Source organism: Equus quagga, chromosome 9 (assembly GCF_021613505.1).
Source record: "Equus quagga isolate Etosha38 chromosome 9, UCLA_HA_Equagga_1.0, whole genome shotgun sequence".
Taxonomy (NCBI): domain Eukaryota; kingdom Metazoa; phylum Chordata; class Mammalia; order Perissodactyla; family Equidae; genus Equus; species Equus quagga.
The window spans coordinates 131,040-150,696 of NC_060275.1; the positions used below are offsets into that span (position 1 = coordinate 131,040).

General features: G+C 44.3%; 1 protein-coding gene across 2 annotated transcripts in view; it reads right to left on the bottom strand.

Annotated features, from left to right (window-relative positions):
- Nucleotides 1–725: 725 nt before the first annotated feature.
- Nucleotides 726–19,657, bottom strand: part of ADNP2 (ADNP homeobox 2) — a 30,097-nt gene continuing 11,165 nt past the window's right edge. The window contains exons 2-3 of one of the 2 annotated variants that reach the window (XM_046672472.1): nucleotides 19,442–19,531; nucleotides 726–5,540 (exon numbers count right to left, since the gene is read on the bottom strand). In XM_046672472.1, the coding sequence (XP_046528428.1) occupies nucleotides 2,265–5,540; nucleotides 19,442–19,531 (3,366 nt within the window). In that variant the 3' untranslated portion in view covers nucleotides 726–2,264. Of the gene's footprint in view, nucleotides 5,541–8,141; nucleotides 9,385–19,441; nucleotides 19,532–19,657 lie in introns of those variants that run through there. The other variant, XM_046672473.1, reaches the window with a different exon arrangement.

The window sequence follows — 19,657 nt, forward strand, 5'->3', positions numbered from 1 at the left end:
TAATAAATTTACTCATTTTCTATATTTGCAAGAACTCCCACATGTGCTTTTGAAGCTCGGCTTATATCAAATTTTGATCTGTGAACCTAAAAAATTAATAACCAGTAAACTAACATAACATACAAAAACTCAGCATCACAAGCTGAAAGACAACTAAAATATAATTCAAAATCAGAATTCCTTTAACACAGTGGGTCTAGTCAGGGCTGTGCCCCCCAGGGAATACTTGGCAATGACATTTTTGGTTGTCACACCTGGGGGAGTGGGGGCAGAGATACTACTGACCTGGAGTGGGTGGAGGCCAGGAATGCTGTTCTGCTCCTACAATGGACAGGACAGTCACCCCCAACAAAGAATGATCAGGCTCAAAACGCCAACAGAAACCTGACTGATGTGAACTAAAGGGGGATGAAACCACGCAAACAGCAGACTGTCCCTGTCGGCACCTCTAAAGCTGGCCTCCCCGCACGGGCACGAGCACTGGCGAGCAGCCTCCACCAAGGCAAGCTCCCGGCTCCCCAGCATCCTCTTCTGACACGTCAAGCATCTCCAGCCACATCTGTTTTGTGACACTGGTAATTAATTAGTCCTTTTGGATTATGCCGACTTATTTTCACAATGACAAGTAATGTTCTTCAGAAAATAAATGTGGTATCTATATCCTTGTTTAGATTATTCCTGAGTCACAGAGACATTTTAACTGTCAAAAAAATTAAACAGTTGTATTTGCAGTAATATAACAAATTTTAATTCAAAATAGACACTCTGAAAACAATAGGTAAAAAAAAAATAAACTTCAACAAGCTCTTTTTGAATTTACAACAGAGTACACCAACAATCACAGACCAGTTTCACAACTGCCTCAAAAATGCACATTATAGCAATTACATGCGAGTATTGTATTTTTTTTAAATCCATATAGCAACGTTATCTATTTCCCAGAGACGGTCACATCCTCTGAATACGTTGGACAGGCGCCTCTGCTGTGTGTCACCAGCAGCCTGACTTCCGGTCTACAGGGGCTGGCCTCCATTCCTGTTCTGGTGCTTTAAGTTATTTTATATTGTGTGAAAACAACCGAGGTTTAACTGTCCAAAGGAGAGTAATACAAAGGCGTTCTTTAGCAATATCCTGGCCCATTAACCTGGACAACTAAACTATGGAAAAGCCCATTTCTCCAAAACAAATTCATTTCCCTCTAGGAAACCATCCGAGATTTCATATGCCAGCCATGGGGACTTGTCACTCCACCTTGTCCCCTGAAAACCTAGCTTACATTTCAGTGAGTGTCCACACTCAGGTGTAAAAACTTCATTCCTGAGGAACACGGCCCTTCCCTTTCACTGGCTTATGGACAGTCAGGTGAGGAGGAGAGTTGGTGTGTGTGTTTTCAGTGTTTATTCTAAAGGCACTAAGACTTATGGTTTTACCGTTGAATGGAAAAATGACTATCACCATATCAAAAAGAGGGGAAAGTCTACACTGAAAAGCACTTCTGCACCTACAGAATTACTTTATTTGTAAAATAACTTTTTGACTTATGAGCTAAATAGCAGATTTCAGGTTCAGTAATTTTTTTAAAATGAAAATGTTTGGTTTCCTATGAGTTATAATCAAAAACAGCTGTTAGGATATACCTGAAAAGAATGTAAATCAAAATTATAATCTAATAAACCAATATCTCACAAAGAAGAAATCAGCATAAGTTAACGCAGTGCACCCTTACACATCGCGGGGGCTGGCACTCACTTCTCTACACACATTCACTGTATCAATCGCTGCTGCATGAGAAGCTGACTGAGGGAGACCAATGCTTCTCTACACACGTTCACTGTATCGATGGCTGATGAGAAGCTGACTGAGGGAGACCAATGCTTTGAGTCGCAGTTAATCAAGTAATCTCAAACAAGCTGAAACTTCCTTAAATGAAAAAACAAACATGTAGATTTCAGTTTTAATCATCCAATACTGACACTACTAGGAAAACAAGGCGTGCACGAAATATCAAAAGATTTAATTTACATGACAGAGGAAAAAACTAAAAATAATTGTTACAAAATCAAACTTCAGGAAACAATAAATTTCAAAGAACTATTCACTTCTATATATAGAAGTCTTTCTGAGCACCTGAAATAAATCTAAAGAGCAGCATAAAGACCACTGAAATTGATTAGTTCAACATACAGTGAAGAAAATAACATTTTTTAAAATCTCAATTGGAAAAACTACTAATTATCTAGTACTTTAGATTTCCTAATTATTTTTTACAAGTTTTGTGGTTCATACTCAAAGTTCAATCTGTGTTTAACATTTTTAAGTTCAGACATATCAAAGCCTAAAAGTACAGAAGGCTTGTGATTTTTTATTGCTTTCATGCAAATGTATCTTCTTTTTCCAAAAAATGAAGCCACATCAATTTTCCACACCCATAAGAGTGAGGATAACAGTTCTATTTCCTTTTTACTAGGATACGGTCTCTTGTGGAAATAATCTCTAAGGAACTGCTTTTTTTCTTCATAAGAACGGTCTTCATATTTTTTAGGATTTAATGCTAAAATTTGAAGAGCGTCATCATTAACAAGGGGTCCCTCAGTCCTGCTTTCATTCCTTTGTCTTTTGAAAGGCACGACGCTCGTCACCTTTTCTGCAGAGGGGGCTGCATCAGCATGGATGACGACAGGTCGCTCGTCCCCATCCCTCTGGTCTTCTGCCCCAAAGTGGCCCTCAGGCAGCTTTCTCTTTACAGAAAAACTGGAGTCGTGTAGCACCTCGCCGTTGACCAGCAGCAGTTCGCCGTTCTCAATGAAGTCAGGCTGGACTTGAAGGTCTGAGCTGCTGTCCTTGGGAGCGCTCCGGCAGCGTAGCAGATGAATGGCGATGGCGGCCAGGGTCATGTTGCCAGTGTAAACCCCACAGCAGTGGATGCACTTGAAGGCCGGAGACTTCAGGATCGTGTGGACTGTGGGCATGATGTGGTGTCTCTCCTTCAAATGCAGCTCATACGCCTCAGTCGTCACAAAGGTGCCAAAGCAGAAGGGGCAGGTCAAGGCTTGTTTGGTGGGGCTCCCAGGCGCACCCTCGGTCTGAGGCCTCACTTTAATATACACTGGGACAAGCGACTTGGAGTGTATCCCAGCTAGTATTGCCAAGTAGACTTCCCGCTCCCCCAGCTCTTCCTTTGGTAGTATGGTAATGAAGTCAAGATGGGGAAACAGCAGGTTGCCATTAGCATCAATATCCAATTGAAAGCCTTTGTTACTATAATCCACGGGTAATTTCTTCTTCCCTAGGTGCATAGTCCGACTATGCTCTGAAAGACCTTTAATATCATGGAAAGTGCACGGACAGAACAAGCACCCCAGGCCGTGCATGAGTAAGTGATGGATAAGCTCATCCTCCGATACTAAGCATTTACAAGAGAGACACCGAACTGTTTTCTCTCTCATCCACTTTAAAAACGGTGCACATGCTGCCAGTTTTTCAGGCTCCAGCTTTTCAGCAGATTTGGATTCACTGTGCTTATGAGCCACCTCCATGTGTACCTGGTAGACGTTGGAAGGGAAGAGCTCGTTGCAAACCGGGCAGGTTTTCCATTGCTTTGCCTGTTTGAGCGCCTGACTCCCCTCTGCCACAGATGAGGAGGCCTGAACAAACATATTCTGAGTCGTATTCACTACCACTGGAGAGGAGGGCATGCTGGCCACGGAACTGCCCATATGTGCAGCTGCGCCTGACTGCAGGAGCTGGATGGGCATCTGGGGAGGGGCAACGGTCGCAACACCTCCAGGTGGCACAGGCAAAGTGACAGACACCGGGGCAAGGGTGTATGTGGGAATCCCATTCACTTGTTTCCCTGTAGGTATCAGCTGTCTGAGAATGGAGCCTGACGTGAGGAAAGTGGTGTTTTGCGAAGTACCGGGTCTAACTGACTGATTTGCAGGCAGAATTTTGGTATTCACAGACTGATTAAGTTGCAAGACCCCAGGCCTCACTGGCTGGCCCATAGGAAGAACTCCTGACATCACAGGCTGACTGAGCTGAAGAACACCAGAATTAATACCCTGGTTCACAGGGAGAACACCTGACGAGACTGTGTGGTTGGGAGAAAGGAGCCCAGGTGGGACCACCTGGCCTGCAGGGAGAACCCTCAGGGGGACCGTCTGGCCAGGAGGGAGAACCCGTGAAGGGACTGTCAGCCCCGTGGGGAGAATCCCCGATGGGGCTGTCTGGCCAATGGGGAGAACTCCTGACTGCACCATCTGGCCCGCAGGGAGAACCCCAGAAGTTGCTGTCTGTCCCGAAGGGATAACCCCAGCAGGGGTCATCTGGCCTGCAGGAAGGACCCCTGACGGGACTGCCCGACTCACAGAAATCACCCCTGGTGAGACGGCCTGAAGAACCCCAGGGGTGACAGAGGGACTGACAGGAAGGACACCAGACCCAACAGGTCGGTTTACTGAAAGAACTCCAGGCCCAACTGGTCTGCTAATAGGCCCAACAGGCTGGTTGAGGGGTAAAACCCCTGGGCGGATGGTCTGGTTTATCGGGAGGACACCAGTTCCAACAGACTTATTTATAGGTCCAACTGGCTGACTCAAGGGCAACACAGGAGGATTTGCTGACTGATTAAGTGGGACTCCATGAGAAAGAAAGACAGGCTGGGGAGCTGCGGGCGGGAGAGTGAGGCTGCTCTGGCCCACGGGCAGAGGGCTGGAGACTAGAGTCACTCGGGACTGGGCAACGGCAGGCGGAGAATGGGTGACACTTCCAGACGCAGCCGAGGCCACAGTCACGGGCTGCACTGTGCCCTGAACTGGCTGGACTACGGTTTGGCTCTGACTGTTCTGTGGCAAGGCAAGGTGAAAGCAAGGGGGTGTAGCTGGGAGGCCCGGAGCATTGGTGTGCGGTGGCATGGCCACATGTGCAGCTGGTTTGGGAGCAATATGCATTTGCTTCAAAAGTCCAGGCTTCTTAATATGTTCTGAAATCACGGACCTAAGCTTATTCTCCAAGTCCCTGTGTATATCCGATGTGAGAATGTGATACATCAGCGCGTCCTGGCTGCTGGCATTGGCATTGCATTTTTTACAGTAATACTTGTCAGATGGTGGCATCTTCTCAGTAGAAAGGGTATCTTCGGTTTTCGGTTGCTCGCCCATTTCCTCAGTTCGCAGGCCAAAGTAGGAGTTAATTAAGTAGTGAAAATGGGCTACCAGCACATGCTTCTTCATGCTGTAGTACAAAGTGTTTGAAAAGTTACATTTTAAACATGTAAAACTTATCACATCACTCCTAGATGATTTAGTTTCACCTAAAATATTCACTGTGTAGTTCTGGACTTTCCGAACAGGTGCATGAAACATTCTGAAGTGTCTCCCCACAACTTTGGGTTGAGAGGAGAAGACACAGTTTGGGCAAGGGATCACCAGCTCCTGGTCAATTTCGTCTTCATGGTAGCGATGCAGGTGGTTTTTGAATGAAGTAAGCACTTTTGTGGAGTATCTACAGAGGCTGCAACAGTATGGCTTTGTCCGATATCTCTGTTAAGAGAAAAGAAAGTCGAGCACAGTTTAATACAACCATCAGGTACTGCGCCTCCTGTGGTTCACAAACGTGCGACTCTTCTCTTCTAAGGCCCCAGGGAGCTTACCACTATCACCTCAGGGAACAGTGTTTTTTCTAAGCCAGTGCAAGCTTTTCCTTAAAGGCCAGGGTGAGCCTGTCAGGCTCTGTGGGCCACCCAATGCAGCCTGTGCAACTCCTCAGTGCTGCTGCGGTGACCCCAGCACCTGATGACATGTGCATCTGTGCACGTGGCTCTGTGCCAGCAACCCAACAGACATCAACTCAAACTTCATACAGTTTTCACATGTCACACAACAGAATTCTTCTCAATCATTTAAAAATGGAATGACTCTTCTTAGCTCGTACGCCGCACAAACACAGGATATGGCCCACAACGCAGTTTGCTAACCCATTCCAAGCCATCCACTGAAACCACGAATCTCATTACAGCCAGACCTCATTTCCTTGTGCTGCTGCACCTCCCAGATACCGCGTTTTACACACTGGAAGTCTATGACAACGCTGCAGCAAGCAGCTCTGCCAGTGCCACGTCTCCAACAGCATTTGTTCACTTCGTGTCTGTGTCACATCTGGTGACTCTCACACTGTTTGAAATGTTTCAACATGACTCACTGAAGGCTCAGATGACGGTCAGCATTTTTTGGCCACAAAGTATGGCTTACTTAAGGTATGTAGTTTTTTTAGACATAATGCTACTGCACACTTAACAGACTACAGTATAGTGTAAGCATAACTTTTATATGCACTGGGAAACCAAAAGATTCATGTGACTTGCTTTATTGCAATATGCACTTTATTGAGGTGGTCTGGAAGTGAACCCGCAGTATCTCTGAGATGTGCTCATACTCAGTCCTATGCTTTGAATTAAAATAAACTCACTTAATTCTCTGCAAGAGAAACTTATTGTCTCCCCTTCTCATCCTATTTCTCTTAGTTCTAATATTGTTTTTAATCCAAATTCTACAACCTCTGGAACTTATCCACAAATAACCTAACTTGCAAATTGTTAAACCCATCATTACTGTCTTTCATTTCCTCCATCCCTAGAGAATGTAGGAGCCAAATGGACAGCACATGCAAGTATCTAGTAAACTATGTGACAAACAGTAAAGAAAGAGGGATGTGCCTAAACTCACTAGGAATAATTCTGAGGTAAGTTTCAGGCCACAGAACACTGCACTAATGATGCTCGAGTTCTCTTCAAGGCAAATATGGGGGAATTCAACAACCCTGGGCTAAGAACAGACTTCTTTGTGTACAACAGCTGGGCAACTCAGGAGCGCACTCTGCCCCAGCAGCCAGTAAGACCTGATGGGTTGTGATGCTCTGAGTGGCGAAGTCTTTGGTCTCGTGAGTCTCCAGGTCCCAGGGCTGGTGAGCCACAGAACACCCGGCCCTAGGCTCACAGGGAGGAAAGTAAGACCTAGACAACGAGAGGCTTCCTTCAAGCTCCCTCTGTTGGCGGTGGCAGAGGTCTCCTCACTCTGCGACACTGCTTCTTGCTATCACAGTGGCCACAGGTCAACTCCCATCCCTCCTAAATATGTGCTCTCATGATCACCCTCTCAGACACACATACACACAGATTCCAGTTCTGTACATTCTGTCATCCTCTCTCTCCTATTCATGCAGTTTTCCCTCATGGGTCATAGGTCAGAGAAATCACCCAAACACATTCAGCAACATACTACTGCCTTCACAGCAATTAACAAAACCCCAGGTTCTAGCATTTCTAGTAGGATCTATAATAAAGTGAGGGCAGCAGCCAACCAGACTAAAAAAATAACGTATTTCAATGATTCTAAGATACATTTTTTTTCATATTTTAGTATCTCCAAAATCTGGCTACACCTTACAACTGATGGATCAATGGCACAACACAGTTTAAATGAAATGTTCTTTTTAAAGGAGAACTGCAGCTCCAGGAGTCACCTCCCAAAACTACCTTTTTGGCTTTTTTTCTTCTTGGTGAGGAAGATTAGCCCTGAGCTAACATCTGTTGCCAATCTTCCTCTTTTTCTTCTCCCAAAGCCCCAGGACATAGTTGTATATCCTAGTTGTAAGTCCTTCTAGTTCTTCTATGTGGGACACCACCACAGCATGGCTTGATGAGCGGTGTGTAGGTCCAGGCCCAGGATCCAAACCAGCAAACCCTGGACTGCCAAAGCAGAGCATGTGAACTTAACCACTCGGCCACGGGGCCAGCCCTTTAAGTGAAATATTCTTTTAGTTTTATTAGTGGTTCATTTAAAAAAACAGTGTGTCTTATACTCAAAATATTATATTGAGAAACCAGATACTCAATGAAAATTACACTCAATGAAAGACCCGACAGAATTTACTAACAATTGCATGTTACTATCTGTTAGTGTTGAATAGATATTTGGATTAGGGAAAGATTTCTTAAATATGACACCATAAATATGATCCATAAAAGAAAAAAAAGATAAACTGGACTTCATCCAAGTAAGAAAGCTTCTGCTCTTTGAAAGACACTGTTTAAAAAATAAAAAGAGAAGCCACAGGCTAGGAGACAAGATTTGCAAACCACATACCTAATAAAGGACTTGTATCCAGAATACATGTTGTAAACATGTTCCACGTTTCAGGAAGAAAACAGATGACTCAATTTTTAGAAAACGGGAAAAAGATTTGAACACTTTACCAAAGAAGGTATCCAGATGCCACAGAAACACGTGAAAAGATGCTCAACATCACCAGTCGCTAGGGAAAGGCAAATTAAAACCAGAGAATATGCCACCACAAACCTAGTCAAGTGGAAATAAACAGGTAGGTTCATAAGCACAATAACCCTGACAATATCAAGTCTGCCAATGCTGCAGAGCAGCCAGACCTCTCATAGCATTGGTGAGAAAGCAAATGCTACAGCCCCTTTGGAAAAGTTTGGCAGTTTGTTATAAAGATAAATATATACTTATTTACCACATGCAACTGAGCAACCTCATTCCCAGGCATTTACCCAAGAGAAATGAAAGCACATGCTCACACAAAACCCTCTATGTGAAAGCTCCAGGACAGTGATCAACCAGAAACCATCTGAGTGTGAGACCTTGGTTCACTAGTAACAAAGGAAGAAAAACAGCCAAAGAGAGAAGCAGAGAAGTGGAGTCAGGAGCACTGGGTACAGGTTGAAATCCTGTCCCAGGACAGTATGTCATCTGCCCATCAGCCTGAGGCTGCCTCCTCAGAGCCCACGATAACTGAGTCCATCGCCTGCCAACTCCTTAGCACGGTTCTGTCCCCTACACCTAAAAGCCTAACACATGTCGTTTCCCTGAGCCCTCGAGGGAGACCCATAATCATCATGGCTACTTGCTATTTCTGCTATGTTGCCCAAACTGTCTCTTTTCATAAATCCTACTCCCCAGAGACAAATTCAAGCAGGAAGGCTGCCTTAGGGATGAAGAAGAGTGAGAACTAAACCAGCAGACGGCAGTCTCCAGGCCAGGCAACAGTGTTTCAAAGGAGAATTTCACACTGCTATTTAACAGCTTATGCCTAGGCCCTATTCACCCCAGCAAAAAACTCTGTGAGAAAACCACCTTAACTTTTACCTCTTTGTATCAGGCACTCAAAAAGTTTTACCCGCTTAGTAGCAGGAATTCAAAAACTGTTTCTTGATGAAAAGCATATAGCATATATTATACTGCATGTTACAAGATCTTTTAAAGAATTCAGATGAGAAAAATCAGTGACACCTAAAAAATGATTCATGACTGAGGCCAGCCTGGTGGTATAGTGGTTAAGTTCACACACTCCCAGAGTTCAAGGGTTCAGATCCCAGGCCAGGACCTACACACCACTCATCAAGCCACACTCTGGCAGTGTCCCACATAAAATATGTTAGTTCAGCGACAATCTTCCCCAAGCAAAAAGAGGAAGACTGGCAACAGATGTTAGCTCAGGGCCCATCTTCCTCACCAAAAAGAAAAAAAAAGATTCACTACAAGCCAGCCCTGATGGCCTAGTAGTTAAAGTTCAGTGCTCACCACTTCAGCAGCCCAGTTGCAGAACCACACCACCTGTCAGTCAGTTGCCATGCTGTAGCAGTGGCTCACATAGAAGAATTAGAAATGACTTACCACTGGGATATACAACCATGCACTGAGAATTTGGGGAGTAAATGTTGCAGATTTTTTAATGTTGAATTAAAAAAAAAAAACATGAAGTCAAGTTCTTCACAGCAAGGCCTATTTGAACAGCCACAAGCTGTTCTGCACAGAAAAACCAAACCAGAGTGCTTTCAAGGAAGCTTGTGTCTGATGGTAAAGAGGGGAAGGTCAAGGAAGGTAAGAGACCCAAAAGTGGGACTCAGGATGGCAGGTTAACAATAGAAATGTATTTACAGAAAATTCTGACAGAACAATGACTAGTTACACGAATTTTTTTTAAAGCCAAAATTCCCAAGACCAGCACAACTTGGACAAACAGAAGGGAGGTAGCGAAGTCAAATCGGAGATCCACTGAGTTTGATACCAATGAGGGTACTAACCTAATGGCAGGGAGAGTTTTCCAGGAGTAAACACTTTAGTGAGAACTTAGCAGTATGCCACGTTTTGGCTTGAATCTGCTTAGGTTTGAGGTTTCAAATTATTATAAGTTGTGTTCCTCAATTCAAAGATGCATATTTGTTTGTACTTCAGTCTATGAAAACAGGATGAACTTTCATTACACCTACAGTCATGCTTCGCTTAACCACGGGGACACCATCTGAGACACACGTCAGGTGATTTCATCGTGAAAACATCAGGGGGTGTACTTACACAAACCTCGATGGTGTGACCTACTGCACACCTGAGCTATTGCTCCTAGGCTACAAACCCATGTAGCATGTCACTCTACCCAATACTGTAGGCAACTGTAACACAATAGTATTTGTGTATCTAAAAATATCGAAACTTAGAAAATTTAGTAAAAATAAGGTACAGGAGATAACAAATGGCACTCCTGTATAGGGTACTGGGATATGGTGATTTCGAAGAAATATATCTATTTGGTCATTCAGATGACCAAAATATGTTTGTCAGATATAGTTGGTCTTCAACCATAGTTCCTGGCTCACAACTCCCCAAAGCTTTAAATTTCCTGAGCAAAATGAGCTCTCATCCTGGGTTCCTGACCCCACTCAAGCGTGTGGTCTGGTTGCCAGGAGAACCAGCCCTGTGATCAGAGGATTCAGTCCCACACTGATTTTCAGGGAAAGGAGGGCGGCCTGAGCTGGAATCAATCGCCAATGGCCAATGACTTAGTCAATCATGACTACGTAATGAAGCCTCCATAGAAAACCAGAAGGACAGCTCATCAGCCCTTTTCAGAGAGCTTCCATGTTGGGCAACCAGAAGGCTTCCACGTGCCATGGAGCTGGGCCCCAAGCACCATGAGGACACAAGCTCTTTTGTTCAGGACTTGCTCCTACGCATGTATCTCTACATCTGGCTATTGATTAGTATCCTTTCATATCCTCTGTAATAAATCAGTAATCCAGTGACTAAATAGGTTTTCTTGAGTTCTGTGAGTTGTTCCAACAAGTTAATCAAACCCAAGGAGGGGGTCGTGGGAACCTCTGATTTACAGCCAGTCGGTCAGAAGTACACATAACAAGGGGAACTTGCAATTGGCATCTGAAGTGGGGGACAGTCTTGTGGGACTGAGCCCTTTACCCATGGAATCTGATTCTATATCCAGATAAATAGTGTCAGAATTAAGTTGAATTCTCAGACACCCAGCTGGTCTTCCAAAAATGCTTGCTGGTGTGGGGAAGCTCCCACCACTCATGTTGGAATTGGGTCCATGAAACCCTTGCAGTTAAGTGTCAGAAGTGTGATTTGCTAGACTGGCCCTAACTCACAGAAACATGGTTTTTGAAGAGAAAGAATAAAAGGGCAGAGGACGAGGAACCTTTGATCCCTGGATGGCTGCCCACGGTATGAAACTGCAGCTACACTGTGATCAGTGACTAAAGGTAAAAGTTACCAATGAACTTAGAAACAGTAGTAGACCTGACTCCCTAGGAGGTGACTCACTTAAAACATAAGGGAATGCAAAATCAGAAGCATGCTAAGTATACAACTCCCTGGTAGCTATCTGTAATAGCAGAAACAGAGGTAAAAGAAAAGTGCTGGGTCAGCCTTGATCCTGAAGCAAGCTCAGATTTGGGTCTATCTGAGCTTCGGCCTTTAGCCTCAAAGCCCCCCTAGAAAGGGAAAAATTATGCAGGGACAAGAGAAAGCATCTCTAAGACCTCTGGTCACCGAGAAAGTAGTTAATGTAGAGGGAGGGCAAAACCAAGAAATAATTGAAATCAGGGGATGTAATAGGAAGGAACTGGTCATTTTGTGGATCACTATCATGAGCTTCCTGAAGAACCTTTACTAAAATAGATGTGAGAGTGATCAGTCTGGGGGCTGTCTTTGGTTTGAATGCTGCAGAGTAGGAGAGCATGTTTGGCTTGATGCAGAACCCGCAGCTCACTAGTGACAGCTGTACAGGATCCAGACACATAGGAGGTTATTCCCAAGGGAACCGCCAGCCTGGTGGACTGATAAAAGCCACTATAAAATATGTTTATCTTGAGAAAGAGTACTGTTCAATTTCCCCTATAGATGCCAAATAGAACACTCCAGATGAAGCAGCTAAGCTTCATAAGCAAGCCATGTGGGACGGGCTTTATGATAACCAAGATTTTCACCCACTGAATATGCCCACTACCCAGGTTATGGTAAATGCTGTGATTAACGGGGCCCAGTTGCACGGGCACCCCATGTAACTTTACTGCTACAAAACGGAACAACAGTTCAAGAAGCCTTATCAGATTTTCTCTCTCAGCTTCCCTATACGGATCTTACTGATACCAAGAACATTAAACTAATGAAGAAAATCAGGAAAGAGAAAGGAGAGAGTCAAGGGACTCGACCCAGCAGAACGGAAGTCTTCAGACGGTTGGAGAAAAGGGGTGAATAAAGTGAACAGCGATGGAGTTGAAACAAAGGTGTTGAGGTAGCACTACCAGAGACTGGGTGGACCAGTGAACCCCCTCTTCGTCCCCCAAAATTAAAGGGCCCCAAACAAGTCCACTCTCTTTACCCCAGTTTGGAGGAACTTAAGCCAGAAGGCGAAAATTACAGTGAGAAACCTGAACAGGAATCTCTTGGGGTGACAGGCCAATTAATGAAGATCAAGACAAACAAAAGGGCCAGGGGTCCCTTGGCTGCACCCCTCACTGGGGACCCAAAGCCTTTTGCACAAGAGTGGCTAAAATGGTCAGGGAGTGGAAAAGACAAGTTTCCAGGAGTCCTTGATACAGGAGCCCCATAAACTGGTGCACCCAAACTCATTGGTGAAGCCCTGACTCAGGTACAATAGAATGAGAACATAAAAATGCAGTGGTTGATAGGATTATGAATGGAATGTATAAGCAGGTATTACATAAATAAGTGCATCTCCTTTACTTGACTGTTTTATGGGAAAGAGTGTTATGTCTGGCCAGGGAACACTTCCCTTACCTAGTATGGTAAAACCAACATTTGTAGATGAAATCCAAGTAGAGGATACAGTTAGGAATGTAAGACTTGGTGGAATTAAGGTAAAAGTTTATAGCAGAATTGGTATGTTCGAACAGGCTTTATGTGAAGTGGTTGCATCTCTTTTATCTGATTGTAATATGGGACTAGACATTGCATTTCACAGGGAACATTTCCTCTACCCAGCATTGTAAAACATAAGGCAAGTAAGTCCACCCTTCAACCAGTATGAACTAGACATGCTAAATGGGAACCAGTAAGATTGCCAGAACCCACAATGTGGAATAGAAGGTGGAGCGCAGGCAGGGACAAATTCTCTCTGTGATGGCCCCATGTGGAGCATGGACTGGGGCTCACAGCAAGAGCCTGTGAGCGCCTCCCAGCGACAACTACTGAGACTTCAGACTAGAGAATTTCCATTTGAGGGGCATTTACTACCTTGCTACGTGACATTAATTGAAGTTACCACTAAGACTGAGGACATAAAATGACCGTAAAACCTGAAATACCCACATTGTCTTGGTTGATGTCAGAGAAACACAGAAATACTGTCCTAGAGTATTCCCTAATAAGATGGAAATGGCTTAAGACAGGCTCATGCTGCCTGGGGGAACACAAGGAGACACTCGCAGGCAGGGAGCCTCTTTTTCCCTAGGGCTGCCTTTGGAACTGCATGAGGAGCTGCCTGATTCTACCATCACTCGGACAGTGCCCTATAAAGAGCCCTCGGCTGACCAACAAAGAGCTGCTTGGCTTGTGCACAAAAGTTCCAAGGCAAATGGACAACATCCTGTTTGAATGGTCACCACTCTGATCCAACAAGACAAAAACAAATCAGCTCAGTCTGAACTTCTTGCTATTTTCCTAGCAGTGAGAGAAAAATTGAACTATGGTAAAAGACCCTATATTTGCGTTTTTACTGACTCATAGGCAGTGGCGAATGGCCTGGCCATTCAGTCAGGCAGGAGGGCAATGGAAATCTGGGCTATTAAAGGCATGTCCGTATGGGGCATAGCCCTATGGACATTTGAGAAGAGTGTTGAACTAGCACATGTCAATGCCCATCAGAACACCCTTCCAGGTTTGGAAGGTGACTGGAATCAATAAGCTGATAGCCCCCAGTGCACTGGGTCCATAAAATGAGTGGAAATGGGGGCAGTGCAGCAACGCAGGATCTAGTCCTCTTGCCGTCTGAGGTACTAAATGCCAATAAGAACTGTTCTCTCTGCCCACAAGATAGATGGAGACTGCAGATGGCTCTGTGGCAGAGTCCCTGTGGGAAGCCCCTGTGGGAGACTGAGGCTAGTAGTCCTGGGGGCATTAAATGGGTCCTGAGAGGAACAGACCCTGACGCTGGACTGGGCTTTGCTCGCCTGGTAGTAGACGCACATGCTCAGTGACATGAAAGAACCAGAAGATATTGCACAGCCAACTGTCATTTCTTCAGACGAAGGAATTCACTTTACAGCCCATAATTTCCAACAATGGGCAGAGAGATATCCTCCTCAGAGTAACAGTTTATAGAAGATTGAAATGGGCAATTAAAAACATCTGCTGTCTAAAGCAGGGGAGCCAAGGGCTGGCTTGCATGCCCTCTTGAGGGAGTGCTCACACTCAACATGAACATAACAAGGGATGGTTCCCCCTGGACAGACTCCTCCAGTGTTCTGGGGTATCTGAGGAAAAGGAGGTATGCGTGAGCGCTGGAGTCATACAATACTTCCCCTCATCACCACAACTTTCTCTTTCCCTACCTGCTGCAGTCCCAAGATTAGGGATGATTCCTAAGCAAGAAACTGTAACTTTACCTTTAAATCCTTATGTCAGAATTCCTAAGGGCCTGATGGGGTAGACTGTGGCAAAGTTGGGGCTGACAGTGAATGCAGCTGTACTGCCTAGTGGTCAGGACAGCCCAGTAGTTCTGTACCGGTGTGACCGTACCCTCTATGAGTGACGTGGACTGAGAGGGAGGCTCTGCTAGGTTGGTGTTGCTGCCAGCCATCTACGCCAGCACAGTGGCCAAACCCAATGACCCTTCCAAGGGTGGAGAAATAACAGCTGAGGGTAAAGGGCTGAGCAAGTGTGTTATGCAATGAGGGAGACCCAACATTTTATTAATACTTCGAGAGAAGTTCAGAGCAAGGGAATAATACTCTCTCTCAGGGTAAGTATACCAGATGCTCGGAGGGGTGAAACTATATGTTTGCCAAGACCACTCCTGCTTCTGGAACCTGACAAGATTAAAGGAAGCCTGCAAACCTGAGTGTTCTCACCCTCGGAGACATTTTCATACAATGTGATGATGGACTGGATAGTTATTAATGATTCAATGAGATTCTAGTAATGTGCCACTATCTTTTGACTTTTAAGAGTGCTTTGCTGTAAGGGATCTGTGTTGGAAAACCAGGGGATGGACTGTGATACTGTAATTTATAAGAAATATATATTTGGCCTTCACCCACAGTTCCTGGCTCACAGCTCCGAAAACCCTTAGAATTTCCTGAGCAATATCAGCTCCTGTCCTCAGCTCCTGACCCCACCCAAGCGTGGGGGCTGGTTGCCAGGAGAACCAGCTCTGTGATCAGAGGATTCAGTCCCACACTGATTTTCAGGGAAAGGAGGACGGCCTGAGCTGGAATCAATCGCCAATGGCCAATGACTTAGTCAATCATGACTACGTAATGAAGCCTCCATAGAAAACCAGAAGGACAGCTCATCAGCCCTTTTCAGAGAACTTCCATGTTGGGCAACCAGAACGCTTCCACGAGCCACGGAGCTGGGCCCCAAGCACCATGAGGACACAAGCTCCTTTGTTCAGGACCTGGCCCTATGTATCTATCTCTACATCTGGCTGTTAATTCGTATCCTTTCATATCCTCTGTAATAAACTGGTAATCTAGTGACTAAATAGGTTTTCTTGAGTTCTGTGAACCATTCCAGCAAATTAACTGAACCCAAGGAGGGGGTCGTGGGAACCTCTGATATATAGCCAGTCGGCCAGAAGTACAGGTAACAACCTGGACTTGCAATTGGCATCCTGAGTTGCAGGGGGCTGTTGGAATCTCCAGTTTGTAGCAGGTCAGTCAGATGCACAGACAACCTGAACTTGTGGCTGGTGTACAAAGTGGAGGGCAGTCTTGGGGGACTGAGTCCTTTGCCTGGGGAATCTGATTCTATCAGAGATGGAGGGAGATCGTGTCAGATTTGAGTTGAATTCTCAGACACCCTGCTGGTATTTGAGAACTGCCTGCTGGTGTGGAGATCCACCACACCCACACTGGAATTGGGTCCAGGAGCCCTCTGCAGGCACTTACCATGAATGGAGCTTGCAGGACTGGGAGTCACTCTGAGTCACTGAGTGAGTGGTGAGTGAATGCGGAGGTCCAGGACACAACTGTACACTAATGTAGACTTTATAAATACTGAACACTTAGGCTACACTAAACTTACAAAAAAATATTTTTTTGTCAATAATAAATTAACCTCAGCTTACTTTAACTCTTTTACTTCATAATCTTTCAAATCTTTTTTAACTTTTGGGTTCTTGTACAATAACACTTAGCTTAAAGCACAAACACGCTGTACAACTGTACAAATTTTTTTCTTTATACCCTTATTCTACAAGCTGTTTTCTACTTTTAAATTTTTTTATTTTTTACTTTTTAAACTTTGTTGTTAAAAACAAGACACAAACACACACATTAGCCTAGGCCTACACAGGGTCAGGATCATCAGTATCACTGTCTTCCACCTCCACATCTTATCCCGCTGGAAGGTCTTCAGGAGTATGGAGCTGTCACCTCCTGTGACAACAACGCCGTCTTCTAGAATACGTCCTGAAGGACCTGCCTGAGGCTCTTACTGAGGAGGTGTCACTCTTTTCAGAAATACATCCATGGTGGTTTGCTTGGTTTGTTTCTTTTTTTCATCATAGATTTCCTTGTAAGCAGATAATGCACCATGAACATTCCTCTCTATCAATGAAAATCTTTCGGTGTTGGGGTCCATGTTTTCAAACTTTTTAAGGAGCTTGCTGAGGTCTGCAAAAGCTTCTGATAAACCCTTTACTGTGAATTTTCTTCGAAGTTCTTTTTCTTCTCCTGCAGTTTTCTTTTCTCTTGCCTCTTCTTCAGCTAAGCATCCCTGTTCCAGTTCCAACAACTCCACATTAGTCCATTCCTCAGGAACCAACTCTAGGAGCTCCTGAATGTCATCCTCATCCACACCCAGGTTAAAGTTGTTTGCCATGTGAACTACCGCCTTGTTGATTTTTGCAACCTCCTCATCCTTGGCAAATCCTTTGAAGTCATGGACAAACCTCTTGAGTGTCTTCTTCCAGATGCCATTCACACACTCCTTGCTGACATCACCCCAAGCCCAAGCAAGGTTCTTAATGCAGTCATAGATGTTGTAATCCTTCCAGAATTGCATCAGTGTCTTCCCAGTGCCTTCCTCAGTTGCAGCAATAGCCTGGGCAAAGGTCCTCCTCAGGTAGTAGGCCTTAAAAGCTGCTATAATTCCTTGATCCATTGGTTGGATCAAAGAAGTGGTATTTGGAGGGAAAAACACTGCTTTAATATTGGGATGAAGATCACCAACAAAAGGAGGGTGTCCAGGGGCATTAGCAATAATAAGCAAAATCTTGAAAGGTATGTTATTCTCCCAACAGTATGTCTCTATTTCACTAGCATAGCAATTCAGAAGGGCATCTTGGAAGAGGAGCTGGGTCATCCATGACTTCTTATTGCTCCTGTAGTACACTGGCAGTGTGTGCTTACTGATATGCTTGAAGGCCCTGGGGTTCTCACTGTGCCAGATCACAAAGGGTTTCAATTTATAGCCTGCAACATTAGCCCCAACCAAGACTGTTATCTTGTCCTTAAAAGCCTTGAAACCTAGAACTGACTTGGCCTCCTTATGGATGAAAGTCCCTTCAGGCATCCGTTTCCAGAATAAAGAGGTTTCATCCATATTGAATATTTGCTCTGGCAAGTAATTTTCCTCCACAATCAGCTTATCTAGAGTTTCTAAAAATTCTTCAGCTGCCTTCACATCAGCATTTGCAGACTCACCACTCACTTTCACATCATGTAATGAATAACGATTCTTGAATCGTTTAAACCACCCAGAGCTGGCAGTAAATTCAACATCATAGTCAGATCCAGCCTTTTCTTTCAACATTGCAAACAAACTTTTTGCTTTGGCCGTGATCATCATGCTGCTGAGAGGGATACGCTTCTGTGTCTGGTCTTTAATCCAGGTCATCAGAAGTTCCTCCATGTCTGATATAGGCCCTTCTCGAATTTTTGTTAGTCTTGTTGCCTTCAATGAAGCAGATCCTTTAACAGCTTCCATCACTTTGTTCTTGTTCTTCAATATCGTAGCTATGGTGGAATGGGACATGCCTGACTGGCGAGCAATAACCATCACTGATTTTCCACCTTCATAGTCCTTAATCAGTTTTAATTTTGTTTCCAGGTCAATCACACGACGTGGCCTCTTACTGGCAACATTAGCAGTGGATTTTGTACGCTTAGGGGCCATGATGAACAAAACAACATGAGATTAAATCAAGCACAATAGAAATGATGCAATCAAGAGATGTGGCAAACACGAGGTGTATGAGGATGCTGCTGGCGTAACACGGCATACTGTTTTACAGTGATTTTTTTTTTATAAGTAGCAAGAGTACACTCTAACTTAACGATAAAAAGTATGGTAATAGTAAATACATAAACCAGTAACACAGTCGTTTATTATCATTATCAAATATTATATACTGTACATAATTGTACATGCTATACTTTTACATGACCGACAGTGCAGGTTTGTTTACACCAGCATCACCACGAACACGTGAGTGATGCGTTGCACTATAATGCTCCAACATCACTAGGCAACAGGAATTTTTCAGTTCCGTTATAATCTTATGGGACCACCATTATATACGTGGTCTGTCGTTGAAAAAAACGTAGTTATGCAATGTGACTGTACTTAATGTCATGGCATTTCTTTTTACTCAGAATAGTTAAAAATTAAAGGCCTTTCTTACATCAGTGGGATCTTATAATCAAGGATAAATAATAGTTTCACCATATCACTTTATCAATTTTATATGCAGAAAACTCTCAAAACACCAATAATCTTACATTAGAAAACATTTAGCTTTTACTTCTACATCCCTGAATGTTCACACTACACTTCCTCCCGACTCATTCATCAGCCACCCCAAGACATGTGACATTCCCCAGAACTAAACTGACACTTACCCCAACTTTTGAGGAAACATGAAAATCAAAGACAAAAATACATACCATTTTCTTTCCAGAAGGTTCCCAGAGAGAAATATCTCCCCATGATGTGTTAAAAAAGTACTTCTCTCCTGGATCAAAGCCTTTAAGGTCCTTTTGAAAAGGGAGAAAAAGGGAGAGGTCATTATGCAATTTCAGAAGATAACTATTTTATGAGAACCTGACGGAGGCCGGCCCCATAGCCAAGTGGTTAAGTTCGCGCCCACTGCTTCAGTGGCC